The sequence below is a fragment of the Chiloscyllium plagiosum genome, chromosome 13 (genome assembly GCF_004010195.1).
Source record: "Chiloscyllium plagiosum isolate BGI_BamShark_2017 chromosome 13, ASM401019v2, whole genome shotgun sequence".
Taxonomy (NCBI): domain Eukaryota; kingdom Metazoa; phylum Chordata; class Chondrichthyes; order Orectolobiformes; family Hemiscylliidae; genus Chiloscyllium; species Chiloscyllium plagiosum.
This window is the reverse complement of record NC_057722.1, coordinates 75,949,814-75,968,662: the sequence shown is the minus strand read 5'-3', so window position 1 is coordinate 75,968,662 and position 18,849 is coordinate 75,949,814. Positions and strand designations below refer to the sequence as shown.

The 18,849-nt window shown below is 41.1% G+C and overlaps 1 protein-coding gene across 1 annotated transcript in view; it reads left to right on the top strand.

Annotated features, from left to right (window-relative positions):
* rnf13 (ring finger protein 13) overlaps positions 1-18,849 on the top strand; it is a 213,358-nt gene that overhangs the window by 107,813 nt on the left and 86,696 nt on the right. The window contains exon 5 of the mRNA XM_043702760.1: positions 8,821-8,911. Coding sequence (XP_043558695.1) covers positions 8,821-8,911 — 91 coding nt within the window. The remainder of the gene's footprint in view (positions 1-8,820; positions 8,912-18,849) is intronic.

The window sequence follows — 18,849 nt, the reverse complement described above, 5'->3', positions numbered from 1 at the left end:
CACCCTCCTCCCTAACCTATCACCTTCATTCCACCCCCATTCACCCACTGTACTCTTTGCTACCTTCCCCCACCCTCCACCCTGACCTATCACCTCCATCCCCGCCGCCATTCACCTATTGTACTCTATGCTACTTTCTCCCCACCCCCACTTTCCTCTCATTTATCTCTCCACCCTGCAGGCACCCTGCCTCTATTCCTGATGAAGGGCTTTTGCCCGAAACGTTGATTGTCCTGCTCCTCAGATGCTGCCTGAACTGCTGTGCTTTTCCAGCACCACTCTAATCAAGAATTTAATGGCGAACAAGGAAATGCTGAGAAGTTCAATAGTTACTATGTTTTCATTGAAGAAAATACAGAAAATCTCCTAGAAATGAGGCATCCAAGGGCCATCTGTAATTGAGGAGCTGTAAAGAAATTAGTATTCATAAAGAGATAGATAGTACTTCAAACATTAGCTGGATTGTGGGTTGATAAATCTCCTGGATAGATGCACTTTATCTGAGTGTTGAAGGAAGTAGCAATAGAGATAATGGCTGCATTGTTGGTCATCTTCCATAATTCCACAGGTTCTAGAAAGGTTCTATCTGAATTAAAGGTAGTAAATGCAACCCCATTTTTTAAGAAAGGGGGAAGAGTAGAGAATACAGACTTGTTAGCTTGATTTCAGTAGTTGAGCTATTATAAAGGCTATGATGGAATATTCAGAAAAAAATGGCTAAATTTGGCAGAGTCAACCTGGATTTATGAAAGGGAAAACCTGTTTGACAAACCTTTTGGAGTTTTGAGCATGTTTCTCATAGGGATAAAGAGAACCAGTGGACGTGATTGTTCTTAGAGTTTTCAGAAGATTTTTGGTAATGTCTTATACAAGAGGCTATTTAAACAAAGTTAGAGCACATGGAATTGAAAATATTATACTAGTATGGATTGAGAATTGTTTAATGGAAAGCAGAAAGTTGAAATAAATGGATCATTCTCAACGTGGCGTGCTGTTTCTAGTCTTGTACCATCCAGGTCAGTGCTCGGTTCTCAACTGTTCACAGTTGATGTGAATGTGCGAAGTCTATTGTAATTTTTTCCAAATTTGCTAATTTCACCAAAATGGGTGGGAACAGAAGTTGTAAAGAGAATGTAAAGAAATTTCAAGATGACTTAGACAGGCTACATGAATGGGCTAGCACATGGCTGATGGAATATAATGTGAATATGTGTCAAATTATTACTAATTACATGAGAGTACGGCAATTTTTCTTGACTGGGAGGTCAAAAGATGCTACTGATTTGGAGGAATTAATCAATTGTCTTCAAGCTACGAATTGATTTTAAACCCGATCATTGGATACCTCTGACACAGCAACCTCCAAAGGTTAATGCTATACTCTTTAATAGAATTTGACTGTTAGTATTACTGTCTATAGTTGGACTTGTTAAAGTAATGATGCAATGGATGTAAAGGTAATGTGCAAGCCTATCTCATTTCTAAGCTTTTTTTAAAAAAATTGCTACTTTCAAAAACAAAACTGCCATCTTTTACATGATTTGAGGTAGCTAAAGATCTTCCAAAAGAACTAATAATTCAATGGTAATGTTGATGTCAGAACTTTTTGCAAAAGATGTTCAGAAAATGAAACATCCACATGTTCTGGTGTAACAGTGAATTGCATCTGAGTCTTTCATCTTCAAACGGCAAGCTTTCAACTCAACCAAGTCATCAGCCACATGTAAAGCCAAACTTTGGGAACAGACGAAATGTGATAGTAATAAACTTACTGTCCTCACATGAGTCAATTGTGTGAAGAATTGAATTAAGACGTTTGGGGGTGATGGGTGAGTCAGTTAAGATCTAAAACTGTTAACTAACATCATTACACTCCATTCATCAGGAACAGATTGTTTGTGGAGGAGCTGTTCAGTGTGCTGTACTAGTTCTCTTTGTTAACAAAGCTGTGAGAATGTTTGTCGTACTAACATGAACTTACACTTGAGTTGAGCTTAATGTCTTGCTTTAGAAAATTGTGCATCTTTGATGGAGCTTATTACCTAATACTTATCAAGATTTGGCTGTACTTCTGCCCTTATGGGCATCCTTCTCCATAAGTCATCAGTAAGAGATTGATACCAATGGGATTGGTGTCAGTGAATCTACCCAGGTAGTTACAGCAGAAACTGCCATATACAAGAATTTCTGTAGTTGGCACCAGGTTATTGAAGTTTTGATCCCAGTTTATATTAATAATTGGTAAGAAAGATCTTTAAAGGAAACCTGGCTTTACAAATCAATATTTTGTTTGCAGTTGATTACCATGGTGGTTACTCCCTGAAGTATATTCACACACAAGGCTGCAGATATTCCGTAACAATAGAGCACAAATTTATTACGTATAAGAAAACAAAGCGGGCTTTCTCATTTATAATATGGTTAGGTTTTGCTATTTGTGTTAAAATTGTAAGATCATATGTGTCCGCCTGTTTTCAAACAATCAATTCTAGAGAAATATTACTCCCGTTTCAACTCAAGTTTTTTCTTACATTAACAGACTTTATCCCAGTTTATTTCCCTTGGAGCATTGAGGATGTTTTACAAGTTCTTTCCACATATGTGGACATGGATCTTTTCTGATGGATTAAAACACTTGTCAGTTGAGATAGCTGGAACACTTCAATGTGCTCTCAACACTGAGACTCCACTAACCAAAAGATACTTCTATTAGACTAACTGGTTCCCCGAATTGAATTCCTCATTCTTCTGAACGGAAGCTAAACTAATGGCCTTTTGTCTGTTTGTAAATTCTCAGTATAAACATCCTATCCATTAACATTACAGTTGTCTTGCCAGGCACTTGACAAAACTCATATACCTTCCTGGAAATTGTACACTTTCAAATTTTCAAATGACTTTCTGACCCTTAAAAGTACACCTTCACAGAACTAAGCAAAGCTCCTCTGTCTCTATTTTAAAATTGAAAAATCAAGTGATTATATATTAACCTTTATATCATATTGGTAATTGATGCAAATTATGTGAATGATCTGCAGTGTTTTTCAATGTTCATGGTAGATGGAGTCTCCATGTTATGGTACGTAACCTTGGTTTTCCAGATGCTAATTGTCAGTCCAAATTTTTTGCAGCCTCAAACAACCAATCTATTAGCTGCAAATGAACTTCTGTGTGGGATGTCAATGCTGTCTCATCGCAAACAGGAACTGATGGACTATGACATTATGCATTTTGTTCTTAACACATTATTTTGAACAGTTTGTTGTCCTCTTTAGCACACGTATTTACATTGTCATTTGATTTGCCAAAAGCTTGCTATAGCAGCAGGGAGTAAAATATGCCAGAGGTGGCACCAGTACACAGTCTTGCTTTACCCATCTGTTGGTCTTGAAAGAGCTTTGCTTCGTTGTAAGTGATGGAACTTTACATCGCATGAAAAGAAGAAATAGCACCCAGGAGCAACCTATTTTCTGAAGCAATGTTAAGAATCAATCTCTGCTGACGATCAAATGTTTTTTCAAGGTCTACAATGGCAATGTAGAGTGGTTTGCACTGTGCACAATGCTTCTCCCAAAGCTTGTCAGCTGTAAAGTCGCACTGAGAGTCTGGTAGATGCAGGACACCAGGATCTGCAATTTGGTCAGAGTGAAAACAATTCCTAACCAGGAAATTGCTCAATATTTGTTGCAATCACAGTACTAGCTGTTGTATGTATGAAATGACTTTGTTTGTTTTTATTGAACATTTTCTTGAGGTATAAAGTTTTCCTTCCAGAGAAAAATGTTCATAGTAATTATAGAGCAGTGCCTGTTCTCCACATTTAATGATTTTGGGTACAAAACTATTTTTCTTGACATTTGATTGTTGGTAAAGCCATCTGTAACTGGCCTTGAATTAAGCAGCTTGCTTAAACATTTCAGAAGGCAGATAACAGTCAACCACATTGGTGAGGATGGAGGAGTGAGTAGATTAAAATTTATCCAAATGACTTATTGCTTACACTTCTTCCAAAAGCTAAAGGCATCAGAATGTACTCATCTAAGGAAGCTAATGACAGTCAATAGAAGAGGCAAAGAAGCAGTTCACATGAAGGATATTTATGGCAGATTTCATTGTTTAATGGATTCCTTCTCTTCCTCCCCCCTACAAAAGCCTCGTCGCCCCCATTCATCTCCAAATACAGCACATTATCCTCCGCCATTTTTGCCACCTACAATCAGATGCCACTACCAAAGATATTTCCCTCCCCACCTCTATCTGCGTTCCGCAGAGACCATTCCCTCCATGACTCCCTCTTTAGATCCATGCCTCCCATCGGCCCACCCTGACGGTTCCTTTTAGCAATAGCATTCTCCATTGACGAGATTGTGGAGTAATCCTTGACCTACTTTTTCATGTGCTTGCAAAATTCAGGGATGATCATCAACCCTGCCCTTATCTTCAGGAGAGCTGTTTCAGTTGCTGTTATACCTTGTTCCTTTCTTGATTCCTTCACATTATACATCTCAATACATGTCTGTATTTAGCAAAAATTAGATACTGTTGCTCTGCTTCATAAATTGGAGCAGAAGTGAAAAGCCATCCTGAAAGTTAATTACTTGGACAGGGGACTATATTTAACATGATCCAACTGGCAGTGAGAAAGTTTTACTTTATCTTACCACAAATTTCCAGTTCCTTGATGATAAGAACATGAGAAACAATGGGCACAGTACATGAATGCCAGTATAATTCAACCTTAATTATTTGAACTCTTTCTCCCCCCTTTTTGGGATTTCAACAATGCTAACTAAATGCAGGTTAATACAGACTACGTGTCCAGATAATTCACCAACTTATTTAAAGAAGGACGCATGTTGCATTGTATCAATACCGCTCTTTTGTGTGTAAACCTTCTATTTTAAGTGACCAATAAATTTATCTATTTCAGTCCTGTAAGTTTAGATGAATTTTTAAATGATCTGATCATATGATTTATTAATCAAATGAATCTTGGTTTCAGCTATGGTTGACATTTCGAAATGCACCTAACAATCGGAATCCGCACTTGCGTTATCTGTGCTGAGAGAGAATGTATCATCTGTATTGGACAGAGCATCATGGGGATGAAATTTGAAATATTTGTCCATTTGGCTTTTTTTCCTTCAAACTGCTCTTAATTTTCTCTGCTATTTAATGTCTTTAGCTTCCGACAGATGAGTTGCCTTTTAGTTTTTGGATGGAACATAAACAATAACTATAAAGTCATTTGGGTTCATCTCTAATCTCCTTATTCTTCCAACACAACAAAACTCTGGGCTAGGCTGAGAGGCAGGAGGGCTGATAAATCCAGTGGATAGTCTGAAAGCAAGCACAATGCTGGAGAAACTCAGCAGGCCTGGAAGCAACATTTTAGAAGAAGCTGAGTTGTCCTGGACGCCATGTTAACCATTTCTCTCTCCGCAGAAGCCATCAAACCTGTTGAGTTTCTCCAGCATTTTAGTTTCCACATCTGCAATATGTTGTTTTGGATTCCACATTGAGAGTCTGACAATCTCAAGCCCAACGTCGACCTCCTCTTGTTTTTATCTAGTTGATTTTAACCCTACTGCAAATCCTCTTGCAAGGATGCCTGCCTTGAAGATTTCCTCCTCTCTCCATAAGCCACTCTGCAGGCACCCTGCCTCTATCCCTGATGAAGGGCTTTTGCCCGAAACATCAATTTTCCTGCTCCTCAGATGCTGCCTGAACTGCTGTAGTAAATTTTGACAGAGTATGCAATATCAAAACATCAGCTGAACTCAATCCTGATCGACTTTCAGATATTGCATTTCTGTATTCTTCTCATCCCTAACCTAGAAGCATTGTGACAAACTGAATTGTCAGTGGAGCTGGATACAGAACCAGGAATTTGCATCTGAAATTTTCTTTGTTAATGTTCAAGTTGGACAATTGTTTTGTGAAATTCAAAACTGATTTTTTTTTAAAGAGTTTGCCTCATTACCGGCATCTTGTGCTTAATGCAGTTAAGTTTGAAGAACTATCTTAAGATGTAATTTAAATCCTTGTATAATGAATCCATGCCATTATATCCTGGCAAAAGTGCTTGTGTGGTCTAATTAATCTTTGACCTTTGGAACAGATGTACATATTATTTTTGAGGAGCATGACCACCTGCAATTTCCCCTCCAAGCCCCATGCCAAGTTGACTTCGAAATATATTGCTATTCTTTCACTGTCGATGGGTAAAAATCTTGGGTTTTCCTCCCTATGGACATTGTGGGTTTACCTAAAGCACGTGTTCAAGAAAACTGTTCATCACCACCTTCCCAAGGGTGACTAGGGACGGGCAATAAATGCTGGTCCAGCCAGCTGCACCCACATCCCATGAGTAAAGTTAAATTTTTAAAATTACGTGAAATATTTGAGGAGGAGGAATTATTTTGACAAACTGCAAATAACTTTTTTGATTTGAAAAATAACTGCAGTGGATTGATGCAGGAAGCAGGAGGAGAATTGCATGATCCTGATCACTCTGGGATTGTGGGTTGAAGTAAGGTGGCACATGGCACCAATTCTTGAATTCAGCCTGGGAATGCAGAATCAGATTTTTTTTGTGTGGGGGATCATGGAAACTGAGATTATTCTCACCAATGCAATACAAAGAAATATTTCACACTTCGTCTTAACACATTCTATTGATAACACAATTGTGTGAAATAACTTGGAGTGGTAACTGAATTAGCCACTACCAATGGTTAACTTGGCCATGACAGCAGTAGCTATTATAAATTAGACGTTTTAAAGCTGTGGGCATTGACTTGGTAATTTTTCTGTACTACTTATTGTGTCCTCTTTGAATGGCTTACTTTCCAGGACAAACCATACCGCTCTACATCAACTTTCAGTCTTTAATCTCCCCAAACACTAATAACCTTTTGTTGCTCAGGTCCCTTATGTAGCAGTGTTAAAGTTTTCAATGGTTCTGCAGAGTTCTGCTATCTCCAGTCCCCCTCAAATAGGACCTTGTCGAGAAGGTACGTGGTGAACCCATCTCTAGCAGTAACAGCAGTACTAATGTGAACTCTGAAACTCATATGGCAATCATTGAAGTCACCAGGTGACAGACACCACTTAACTCTACTGGAATTTTTAAAAAGATTTATATAAACACAACAATACTTCTGTCAGCGAAGTGATATGCTGTCTATTTTATGTTCATCCAAATAATTTCATAACTCAATGGATTGACCTTTGGAATGTTTCATAAAGTCAACCACTGTTATGAGACCCTTAGGGGTGTGCATTCTGTGATTCAGTTCTATAACTGAATTATGTTATGGTATCTATGTAACACTCCTGACGCAATGCTGCAGTTATCAGAATGTAGATGGCTTTTTTAATAATTAAAGTAGCAGGATATATTATCAATTCAACATGATCAGGTACAAGGTTTAGAAAAATTAATCCAGACTTATGCTCCTCTACAGGGAGAATGTGAGGACTGCAAATGCTGGAGATCAGCTGAGTGTGATGCTGGAAAAGCCTAGCAGGTCAGGCAGCATCTGAGGAGCAGGAGAATCAACATTTGGGCATAAACCCTTCATCACTGAACTCATCTCTGTGTACCTTGACACCGTCTTGTCCCCCTTTAATCCAGGAACTCCCCACCTATGTTCAGGACACCACCCACTCCCTTCACCTCTTCTTCCAAGACTTTTGTTTCCCCAACCCCCAACACCTCATCTTCACTATGGACATCCAGTCCCTGTACACATCCATCCGCCATGACGAAGGCCTCCAAAACCTCCATTTCTTCCTCTACCGCTGTCCCAACCATCACCCTTCCACTGACACCTTCATTCACTTGGCTGAACTGGTCCTCACCCTTAACCTCTCCTTCCAATCCCTCACTTCGTGCAAACTAAAGGGAATACCATGGGAACCCGCATGGGACCCAGCTATGCCTGCCTCTTTGTCGGGTACGTGGAACAGTTATTCTACTGTAACTACACCGGCACCAACCCCCACCTGTTCTTCCACTATGTCGATGACTATATTGGCGCTACCTCGTGTTCCCACAAGGAGGTTGAACAGTTCATCAACTTCACTAACCCCTTTCACCCCAACCTCAAATTCACTCGGACCACCCCGGACACCCCCGCCTTCCAGGACCTCTCCAGCGACTGACTAACCATGGATTCCTGACAAAGGGCTATGCCTGAAATGTTGACTCTCCTGCTCTTCGGATGCTGCTTGACATGCTGTGCTTTTCCAGCGCCACACTCTTGACTTGCATTCTGTTGTAGTCTGTATTTAATAAAATGCCTTAATCATAGCAGTTTCGAGGAAACGGCTTATTAAATAACTGATATTTTTGCAACAATCTATATCTTGGAATATAAGAACAGTTATATATTTTTAAACAACCAGTTCAGATGTGTTCTAACATACCTCTGGAGCAAATGTGACTTGAACTTGGGTCACCTTATTCGGCGATAGAGTCACTGCTCATGAAGCACAAGTTGCCTCCCAAGTTCACTTGAATGCTAAGATGTTGAAAAAAAAATTAGTTGATTGGTTAAAATTTCAGGATGGTGGACTTCTTGGATGTGTATGAAACTTTTCCCACAGGTAGGAGGTACTTCTATTTGAGAAGGTGTTTGTCATGTCTGCCAACACTCCTGAGCTGTAGTGTCATCTCACAATGTGTATTGCCGGAAAGGAGTCCTGAAAAGATCTTTTGAAAAGTTCAAAAGTGCATAAAATAATGTAATATATTTATGCATCTTTAAATTTGTTTCTGATACTGATTTTTCTCATGATCATTCTGTTTTACAGTTGAGATTTTCAAACAAATCACCATTCCATCTGTGTTTATTGGGGAAGCGTCAGCTAAATATCTTCTGGAAGAATTTAGCTATTTAAGAGGGTAAGTAGTACTTATTTTTGCTCAGTCCTTTGGCCCTAATTTTGTCTGAAACTTTTGAACTGAGACTTGAAAGTAGATGAATTTTTTTAAAAAGTCATTCCGAATAGTTCATTTTATACCTTTTGAAAAGTTATGAAATGGTCATCTCTGTGATGTTTCTTTACTGCCATCGATATCCTCTTATTTCTTTTAACTTTGCTGACCTATATAGTGATCCCTCTGCATCCTTACCATATGGGAGTAAAGAAACATGGTTTTGTCTCCTGTATTAATGTTCTTTCACAGGATCTCAAAACTGCAATCTAGATTAGATTAGGTTAGTGTGGAAGCAGGCCCTTCGGCCCAACAAGTCCACACCAATCCGCCGAAGCGCAACCCACCCAGACCCATTCCCCTACATTTACCCCTTCACCTAACACTACGGGCAATTTATCATGGCCAATTCACCTAACCTGCACATTTTTGGACTGTGGGAGGAAACCGGAGCACCCGGAGGAAACCCACGCAGACACTGGGAGAATGTGCAAACTCTACACAGTCGCCTGAGGCAGGAATTGAACCCAGGTCTCTGGCGCTGTGAGGCAGCAGTGCTAAGCACTGTGCCACCGTGCCGCCCTGTAGACTTTTAACTTCCAACTTGGCATTACCACATTACGGCCTCCTTTCCCCCAGCATTGTTTCAACGTTGGTGTCCTACGTTAAGGTTCTAATTTGTTAAACTCCTATTATGGAGATGAATAGATGTGGAAATGTCATATCTCTCATTTAGCATCCTGAGTTGTATTTATAATTCTCCCATCCTTTGTTTCCAATACTATCCTGAGGCAATAAGTACTGGTCTTGCCAATGAAGCTCCCATCCCATGAACAAAAAAGATTAGACAGTATTCAAAGTTATAAGGCTTTTTGAGACCCAAAAATATTTTTTTCAACAAGCATGTTGGTAACCAGCAGTCATGGATTTAAAGTAATTGCAAAAAGAGCACACATAAGAACTAGGAGCAGAATAGACTATCCAGCCCCTTGAGCATGCTGTCCCATTTAATGTAGTCATGACTGATCTCATCTCTGCCTCAACACCACTTTCTTACCCACTCCTCATAACTCTTTAACCCCATTATTAATTTAAAATCTGTCTGTCTCCTTAAATTTATTCAGTATTCTGGTCTCCACTGCAATCTTCAGTAGTGAACTATAGATTCATAATCCTTTGAGAAAGTAATTCCTCCTCATCTGTTTTAAATCTGCTACCCCTTCATCTAAAAATATGACTTCTCATTCTCGATTGCCCACAGTGGGGTTCCATCTTCTGAATGTCTACTTTGCTAATCCTCTCTAGCATCTTGTGTACATCAATTAAATCTCCGCCCATTATTCTAAAGCGTAGTGAATTAATGTAGGCTTAAACTGCGCTATCTCTTGTAAGACAAACATGAGAAATGAGTTGCAGTTTTTCCACACAGGATCATTAAGATCTGAAATGCACAATTTCAAAGGAGGTGGAATCACATTCTACAGGAATTTCAATTTGACAGGTGCTCTGAGAACTGACTTAAGGATTTGTGTTCAAGAAGTTTGAGAAATAGGACCGAAATTAATGAGCTACATCGAAACCGTGGCATAGACATTGAAAGCCTAGTTCAGTGATCGTTAATGAATGTGGATGGTTTCCTTGTTTCAACTCCAAAGTAAACATAGCATTAGTTTTGTTATCTATTCAAATTATTTGGAAATAATAGATGGAAAATGTTGGTTATATAGCAGTATATATTTTTTTCATTTGCTACATGTAACTATATTGTTGAATCTGGTTAGAGATTGTGGCTCTCGTGTAGTTAGAATCATAGAGATGTACAGAATGGAAACGTACTCTTCGGTCTAGCTCGTCCATGCTAACCAGATTTCCGAACCACATCTAGTCCCATTTGCCAGCACTTGCCCCAGAACCCTCTAAACTCTTCCTATTCATATACCCATCCAGATGCCTTTTAAATGTTGTAATTGTACCATCCTCCGCCACTTCCTCTGGTAGCTTATTCCATACATGCATGTACCACCCTCTGCGTGAAAAGGTTGTCCCTCAGATCCCTTTTATATCTTTCCCCTCTCACCCTAAACCTATGCCTTCTAGTTCTGGACTCCCCAACCCCAAGGAAAAGACTGTGTCTATGTATCCTATCTGTGCCCCACATGATTTTATAAACCTCTATAATGTCATCCCTCAGCCTCTGACGCTCCAGGGCAAACAGTCCCAGCTAATGTTGTCCCACTTTTCAAGAAGGGAGGGAGAGAGAAAACAGGGAAATATAGACCGGTTAGCCTGACGTCAGTGGTGGGAAAGATGCAGGAGTCAATTATAAAAGATGAAATCACGACTCATTTGGATAACAGTAACAGGACAGGTCAGAGTCAGTATGGATTTATGAAGGGGAAATCGTGTTTGACTGATATTCTGGAATGTTTTGAGGATGTAGCTATGAAGATGGACAAGGGAGAGCCAGTGTACCTGGGCTTTCAGAAAGCCTTTAAGGTCCCACAAAAGAGATTAGTGTGCAAAATTAGGGCACATGGTATTAGGGGCAAGGTACTGACTTGGATTAAAAGTTGGCTGACTGACAGGAAGTAAAGAGTAGTGATAAATGGGTCCCTTTCGGAATGGCAGGTGGTGACCAGTGGGATACCACAAGGTTCGGTACTAGGGACCGCAGCTGTTTACAATACACATCAATGATGTAGATGAAGGCATTACAAGTAATAGCAGGTTTGCTGATGACACAAAGCTAGGTAGCAGGGTGTAATGTGAGGAGGATATTGAGAATACAGGGTGACTTGGACAGGCTAGGTGAATGGGCAGATGCATAGCAGATGCAGTTTAATGTGGATAAATGTGTGGATATCCACTTTGGTGGCAAGAACAGGAAGGCAGATTATTATCTAAATGGAGTCAAGTTAGGCAAAGGGGAAGTACAACAAGATGTTGGTGTTCTTGTATGTCAGTCAATGAAAGCAAGAAGCAGGTACAGCAGGTAGTGAAGAAAGCTAATGGCATGCTGGCCTTCATAACAAGAGGAATTGAGTATAGGAGCAAAGAGGTCTTTCTGCAGTTGTACAGGGCCTTGGTGAGACCACACCTGGAGTATTGTGTGCAGTTTTGGTCTCCAAATTTGAGGAAGGACATTCTGACTATTAAGGGAGTGCAATGTAGGTTCACGAGGTCAATTCCTGGAATGGCGGGGCTATTATATGTTGAAAGCTTGGAGTGACTGGGCTTGTATACGCTTGAGTTTAGAAGGATGAGAGGGGATCTGATTGAGACGTATAAGATTATTGGACACTCTGGAGGCAAGAAGCATGTTTCCGCTGATGGGAGAGTCCAGAACCAGAGGACACATCTTAAAGGTAAGGGGTAGGCCATTTGGAACAGAGTTGAGGAGAAATGTCTTCACCCAGAGAGTGGTGGATATATGAAATGCTGTGTCCCAGAGGGCAGTGGAGGACAAGTCTCTGGATTCTTTCAAGAAAGAGATGGATAGAGCTCTTAAAGATAGTGAAATCAAGGATTATGGGGAGAAGGCAGGAACAGGATACTGGTTTGGATGATCAGCCATGATCATAATGAATGGTGGTGCTGGCTCGAAGGGCTAAATGGCCTAATCCTGCACCTATTGTCTATTGATTCACCCTCTCCCTGTAGCTCAAATCCTCCAACCCTGGCAACATCATTGTAAGTCTTTTCTGAACCCTTTCACGTTTCACAACATCTTTCTAATAGGAAGGAAACCAGAACTGCAACCAATATTCCAAAAGTGGCCTAACAATGTCCTGTACAGCTGCAACATGACCTCCCAACTCCTGTACTCAATGTTCTGACCAATAAAGGAAAGCATACCAAATGCCGCTTCACTATCCTATGTACCTGCACCTCTAATTTAAAGGAATTGTGAATGTGCACTCCAAGGTCTTTGTTCAACAACATGCCACAGGACCTTACCATTAAGTATAAGAACTGCTCTGATTTCCTTTTCCAAAATGCAGCACCACACATTTATCTAAATTATGCTCCCAACTACCACTCCTCAGCCCATTGGTCGATCTGATCAAGAACCTGTTGTACCCTGAGGTAACCTTCGCTCTCCACTACACCTCCAATTTTGGTGTCATCTGCAAACTTTACTAACTACAGAGGAAACTCGATTATCTGGATTTCGCATTATCCGAAGAAGTTCTCAAGGTCCTGATAGAATCATTATATCAAAGAGGTGTTTCAATACTCATCATGTCTTTTATTTACAAAGATTAAAAATGAACTCTGCTTAATGAAATGTTGCTGAGTACAGTCCTAGACATCGATGGGAGCCCAGGCACCATCTCCAAATGACTGACTGTCCTCTCTCTGTCGCTCACCGCCGCTGCCCCCCCCCCCACCACACACACTTTCCGTGGAGTTTTACACAGGGGTGCACCCTAAACCCCCCTTCCCCAGATAATCTCTCCAGCATTGTCCTGTACAGGGCAGAGGTAGAACTTGACAAAAAGTTGGAGTCAAAAGGGGTTTGTGTGTGTGAGCGCTCGCGTGCTATTTTGAGACTTCCCCCACAAAGGTGGGGGTAGACGGGAACATGGTGGCTGGGTCAGATGGGAGGTGGGGGCACGGGAGGGGTTGGGGCGGTGCGCACAGTGGGGCAGGGGCTCGCACGCGGTGTAGTGAACGGGGTGGGGGACTTAGCAATTGCTCGCTGTGTCAATCCCACAGAACTAATGGGGGATGGGGCGGGAGGCTTTAGCAATGCTGCAGGTCCCTTACACATAAGTATGTGTCTGCTCAGAAGCGAACTCTGAGATGGAGATATAGAGTGAGGAAAAAGGAAACTTTAGAAAATTCTGACTCCCTGAGGAGAGGCATTGAATCAATTAACTGAAGAATCAATTAATTATCCGAACAAAATAATGCCTACCCGTCTGGTTCGGATATTCGAGGTTCCTCTGTATACCTCCTGTGTTCGCATCCAAATCATATTGTTAGATAAGGCTGCCAACCCTGAAAGATAATCAAGGTGAAGTGTTACACGGCTGAAGGATTAGTGGTTATACATTTTTTACATCTAGACACAAATTGAAGACTGTGTTTACAGAAGATTAATTAGCTGTGCATCCCCTAGTGAGTCTAAATAAAATGAGTACAATTGATCAGAATAGTTTATTGTTTATAGACTGCATAGCAGCTGCTAGTTCATTTTTATCCAGCATTTAAATTTGTTGTTAATCTTTTGAAGGATCTTAAAACTAATGGAATATATTTAATAAATCCGTATCTATGATCACGTGAAATGACTTTAAAGCAGCCAGTACACAAAGCATGAAAGTTTCTTGCTGCCATGTGCTCAGTCTGAAAGTCTCCCCAAAACCTACTTCAAACAAAATTTTTTTTTAAGTAAACATGGGGAGGTGGGGAATAGAAGAGCAATGAGGGCGGAAGATGACAGCTAATATTATCCTTGCAGCTAGATTTATCATGTCAAAGCATGGCGGCATAGTGGTTAGCACTGCTGCCTCACAGCACAAGGGCCCAGGTTCTAATCCAACCTCGGGCAACTGTCTGTGTGGAGCTTGCACATTCTTCCTGTGTCTGCGTGGTTCTCCTCCGGGTGCTCTGGTTTCCTCCCACAATCCAGAGATGTGCAGGTTAGGTGAATTGGCCATGCTAAATTGTCCATAGTGTTAGGTGCATTAGTCAGAGGGAAAATGGGTCTGGGTGGGTTACTCTTTGGAGAGTCGGTGTGGACTGGTTGGGCTGAAGGGCCTGTTTCCACACTGTAGGGAATCTAATCTAATCGGAGGAGACCTTCACAACTGGGGACTGACTATCAAGAACACCCAAACTTTTTCTCAAGGAACTTTAATATTAAATCATAAATATCAATTATTTCTATCTCATAGGTAAATGGAAAGGGGAAGGCACCTTTCACATTGAGTGGAATACTTGTTCTGCCGTGAGCTAAATATTCATAAAGAATAACTTTGGAAAATACAGTCCGTGCCTTCTCCTTCAGAAAGATCATACATTCACCCCCATTCATTGTTCCACAGACTGAGGAAATCCCAGAAAATATTGTTCCGTCTTTTAAAATCCTTGTGTCTAGATTTGACTACAGATTCAGAAACGGCAGTTGCAATATAGAGCTTTGGTCATTTTAACCAAATGCATGTTGCATTTTATTTTGTTTAGAATTGTTTTGTTGAGTTCCCTCTTTATTCAAGGAGGATTATATGACAATGAGATTTCTTTAATATTTGTTCCGGGTATATGGGAGTCACTGGATAGGCCAGCATTTACTGCAGGTACCAAATTACCCTCAAGGTGCTTAAGAGCTGTCGTCTGAACAGTTTTTAGATCAGAGTGGCGCTGGAAAAGCACAGCAGGTCAGGCAGCATCCAAGGAGCAGGAAAATCGACGTTTCGGGCAAAAGCCCTTCAAGTATTCCTGAAGAAGGGCTTTTACCTGAAATGTCGATTTTCCTGCTCCTCTGATGCTGCCTGACCTGCTGTGCTTTTCCAGCACCACTCTGATCTAAAGTCTGGTTTCCAGCATCTGCCGTCCTCACTTTTGCCTGAACAGTCTTCACAGCTACATTCTTGTAGATGATACACACTGATCTCACTGCGTAGCTGCTAAAGTTAGTGAAAAGGGTAAAGCAAATGGATTGTTTTGTCTTTCATGGTATCAAACCCTTGTCTGTTGTTGGAACGGAACTTATCCAGGCAATTGTAAAGTATTCCACAACACACGAGTTGCGGCTTGTAGATGGTAGACAGGCTTTGGAGGAGGTAATTTAGCTACTGCGGCACACCTCATTTGACTTGATCTTATAGTTGCAGTATTTACCTTCCTAGTCCAGTTCAGTGTCTAGTTGGTGGTAAAATCATGGCCACTCCAACCTCTGGGGGTATTGAGAGTAGGAATTTGTTGACAGTAATGCTATTGACTGCCAAGGGGAGATGGTTAGATTCACTCTTCTTCAGGATGACATTGCCATGTACTTGTAAGACCATAAGACATAGGAGTGGATGTAAGGTCGTTTGGCCCATCGAATCCACTCCGCCATTCAAGCAGGGCTGGTGGGCATTTCGATGCCACTTACCCACACTCTCCCCGTATCCCTTAATTCCTTGTGAGATCAAGAATTTATCAATCTCTGCTTTGAAGACGTTTAACGTCCTGGCCTCCACTGCGCTCCATGACAATGAATTCCACAGGCCCACCACACTCTGGCTGAAGAAGTGTCTCCTCGTTTCTGTTCTAAATTGACCCCCTCTAGTTCTAAGGGTGTGCCCACGGGTCCTAGTATACTCTCCTAATGGAAACGAACTCCCAGTGTCCACCCTTTCTAAGCCATGCATTATCTTGTAAGTTTCTATTAGATCTCCCCTTAACCTTCTAAACTCTAATGAATACAATCCCAGGATCCTCAGCCATTTATCGTATGTTAGGCCGACCATTCCAGGGATCATCTGTGTGAATCTCTGCTAGACACACTCCAGTGCCAGTATGTCCTTCCAGAAGTGTGGGGCCCAGAATTGGACACACTATTGTAAATGGGGCCTAACTAGAGCTTTATAGAGTCTCAGTAGCACATTCCAACCCTCTTGAAGTAAATGACATTGCATTTGCTTTCTTAACCACTGACTCAACTTGTAAGTCAACCTTTAGCACTCCTTATTCCTGATGAAGGGCTTTTGCTCGAAACATCGATTTTCCTGCTTCTCAGATGCTGCCTGATCTGTGCTTTTCCAGCACCACTCTAATCTAGACTCTAATTTCCAGCATCTGCAGTCCTCACTTTTGCTTAGCACTCATAGATCCCTTTGTACTTTGGCTTTATGAATTTTCTCACCGCTTAGAAAGTTGTCCATGCCTGTCTTTTTTCCAAAGTGCAAGACCTCGCATTTGCTCACATTGAATTTCATCAGCCATTTCTTGGGCCACTCTTAAACTGGCTAAATCTCTGCAGCCTCCCCACCACCTCAGAACTACCTGCCTGTCTGCCTAACTTCGTATTATCGGTGAACTTCACCAGAATGCCCCCAGTCCCTTCATCCTGATCATTAACATATAAACTGAACAGCTGCGGCCCTAACACTGAACCTTGTGGATACCACTTGCCACTAGCTGCCATTCCAAAAAAGAACCTTTTATCCCAACTCTCTGCCTTCTGGCAGACAGCCAATCCTCAATCCATGCCAGTAGCTCACCTCGAACTCTCCTTCCTCAGCAGCCTCCTGTGAGGCACCTAATTAAAGGCCTTTTGGAAAGCTAGGTAGACAACATCCACTGGGTTTCCCTGGTCTAATCTACGTGTTACCTCTTCAAAGAATTCTAACAGGTTTGTCAGACACGACCTCCTCTTAGTAAATCTAAAAGGTCTAAAAATTGATAAATCTCCTGGCCCCAATGGGCTACGTCCTAGAGTTCTGAGGGAGATGGTTGAAGAAATAGCGGAGGCTATTTCTTGGTTGTGATCTTTCAAAAATCATGAGTCAGGGAAAGTCCCAGATGATTGGAAAATTGCTGTTGTAACCACTTCCTTCAAGAAAGGATCAAGACAAAAGATGGAAAATTATAAGCCAATTAGCCTAACTTTGATTGTAGCTAAAATTCTAGAATCCATTGTTAAGGATGAGATTTCTAAATTCTTGGAAGTGCAGGGTCAGATTAGAACGAGTCAGCATGGATTTACTAAGATTCTGGATTAGTAGTACTGGAAAAGCACAGCAGTTCAGACAGCATCCTTTTACTGCTCCTCGGATGCTGTCTGAACTGCTGTGCTTTTCCAGCACCACTAATCCAGAATCTTAGTAAATCCGTGCTGACTTGTTCTAATCCGACCCTGCACTTCTAAGAATTTAGAAATCGCATCCTTAACAATGGATTCTAGAATTTTATCTACAATCAAAGTTAGGCTAATCGGCTTATAATTTTCCATCTTTTGTTCAAGAAAGGATCAAGACAAAGTGGTTACAGGGGCAATTTTCCAATCATCTGGGACTTTCCCTGACTCTAGTGATTTTTGAAAGATCTCAACCAACAGTTCCGCTATTTCTTCAACCACCTCCCTCAGAACTCTAGGACGTAGCCCATTGGGGCCAGGAGATTTATCAATTTTTAGACCTTTTTAGCTTTTCTAGCACTTTCTCTTTTGTAATGGCTACCATACTGAACTCTGTCCCTTGACTCTCCTTAACTGTTGGGATAGTGTTGGGGCAGCATGATTACTCAGTGGTTAGTACTGCTGCCTCACAGCACCAGGTTCCCAGGTTTGATTCCAGCCTCTGGTGACTGTGTGGAGTTTGCACATTCTTCCTGTGTCTGCGTGGGTTTCTTCCGGGTACTCTGGTTTCCTCCCACAGTCCAAAGATGTGCAGGTCAAGTGCATTAGTCAAAGGGGAATGGGTCTGGGTGGGTTACTCTTCGGAGGGTAGGTGTGGACTTGTTGGGCCGAAGGGCCTGTTTCCACACTGTAGGGAATCTAATCTAATATTACTCATGGATTCCACTGTGAAGACTGACACAAAGTATTAAGTTCCTCAGCTATTTCCTTATCTCACATTACTAGCCTTCCTATATCAATTTAGAGAGGCCCAATTTCTACTTTTGCCTCCAATTTGTTTCTTATGTATTGAAAGAAACTTTTATTATCATTTTTTAATATTACTGGCTAGCTTACCATCATATTTGATCCTCGCCTTCCTTACTTCTCTCTTTGTTATCCTCTTCCTCTGTTTGTTTTTGTAATCTTCCCAGTCTTCTGATTTCCCAGTGCTCTTGGCCACTTTATACAGATTCTTCATTTTTTTAAAAATGATACATCTCTCCCTTTTCTCTCTCTTTTTTTTCTCCCTTTTCTCTCTCTCTTTTCTCCCTTTTTTCTCTCTCTCTTTTCT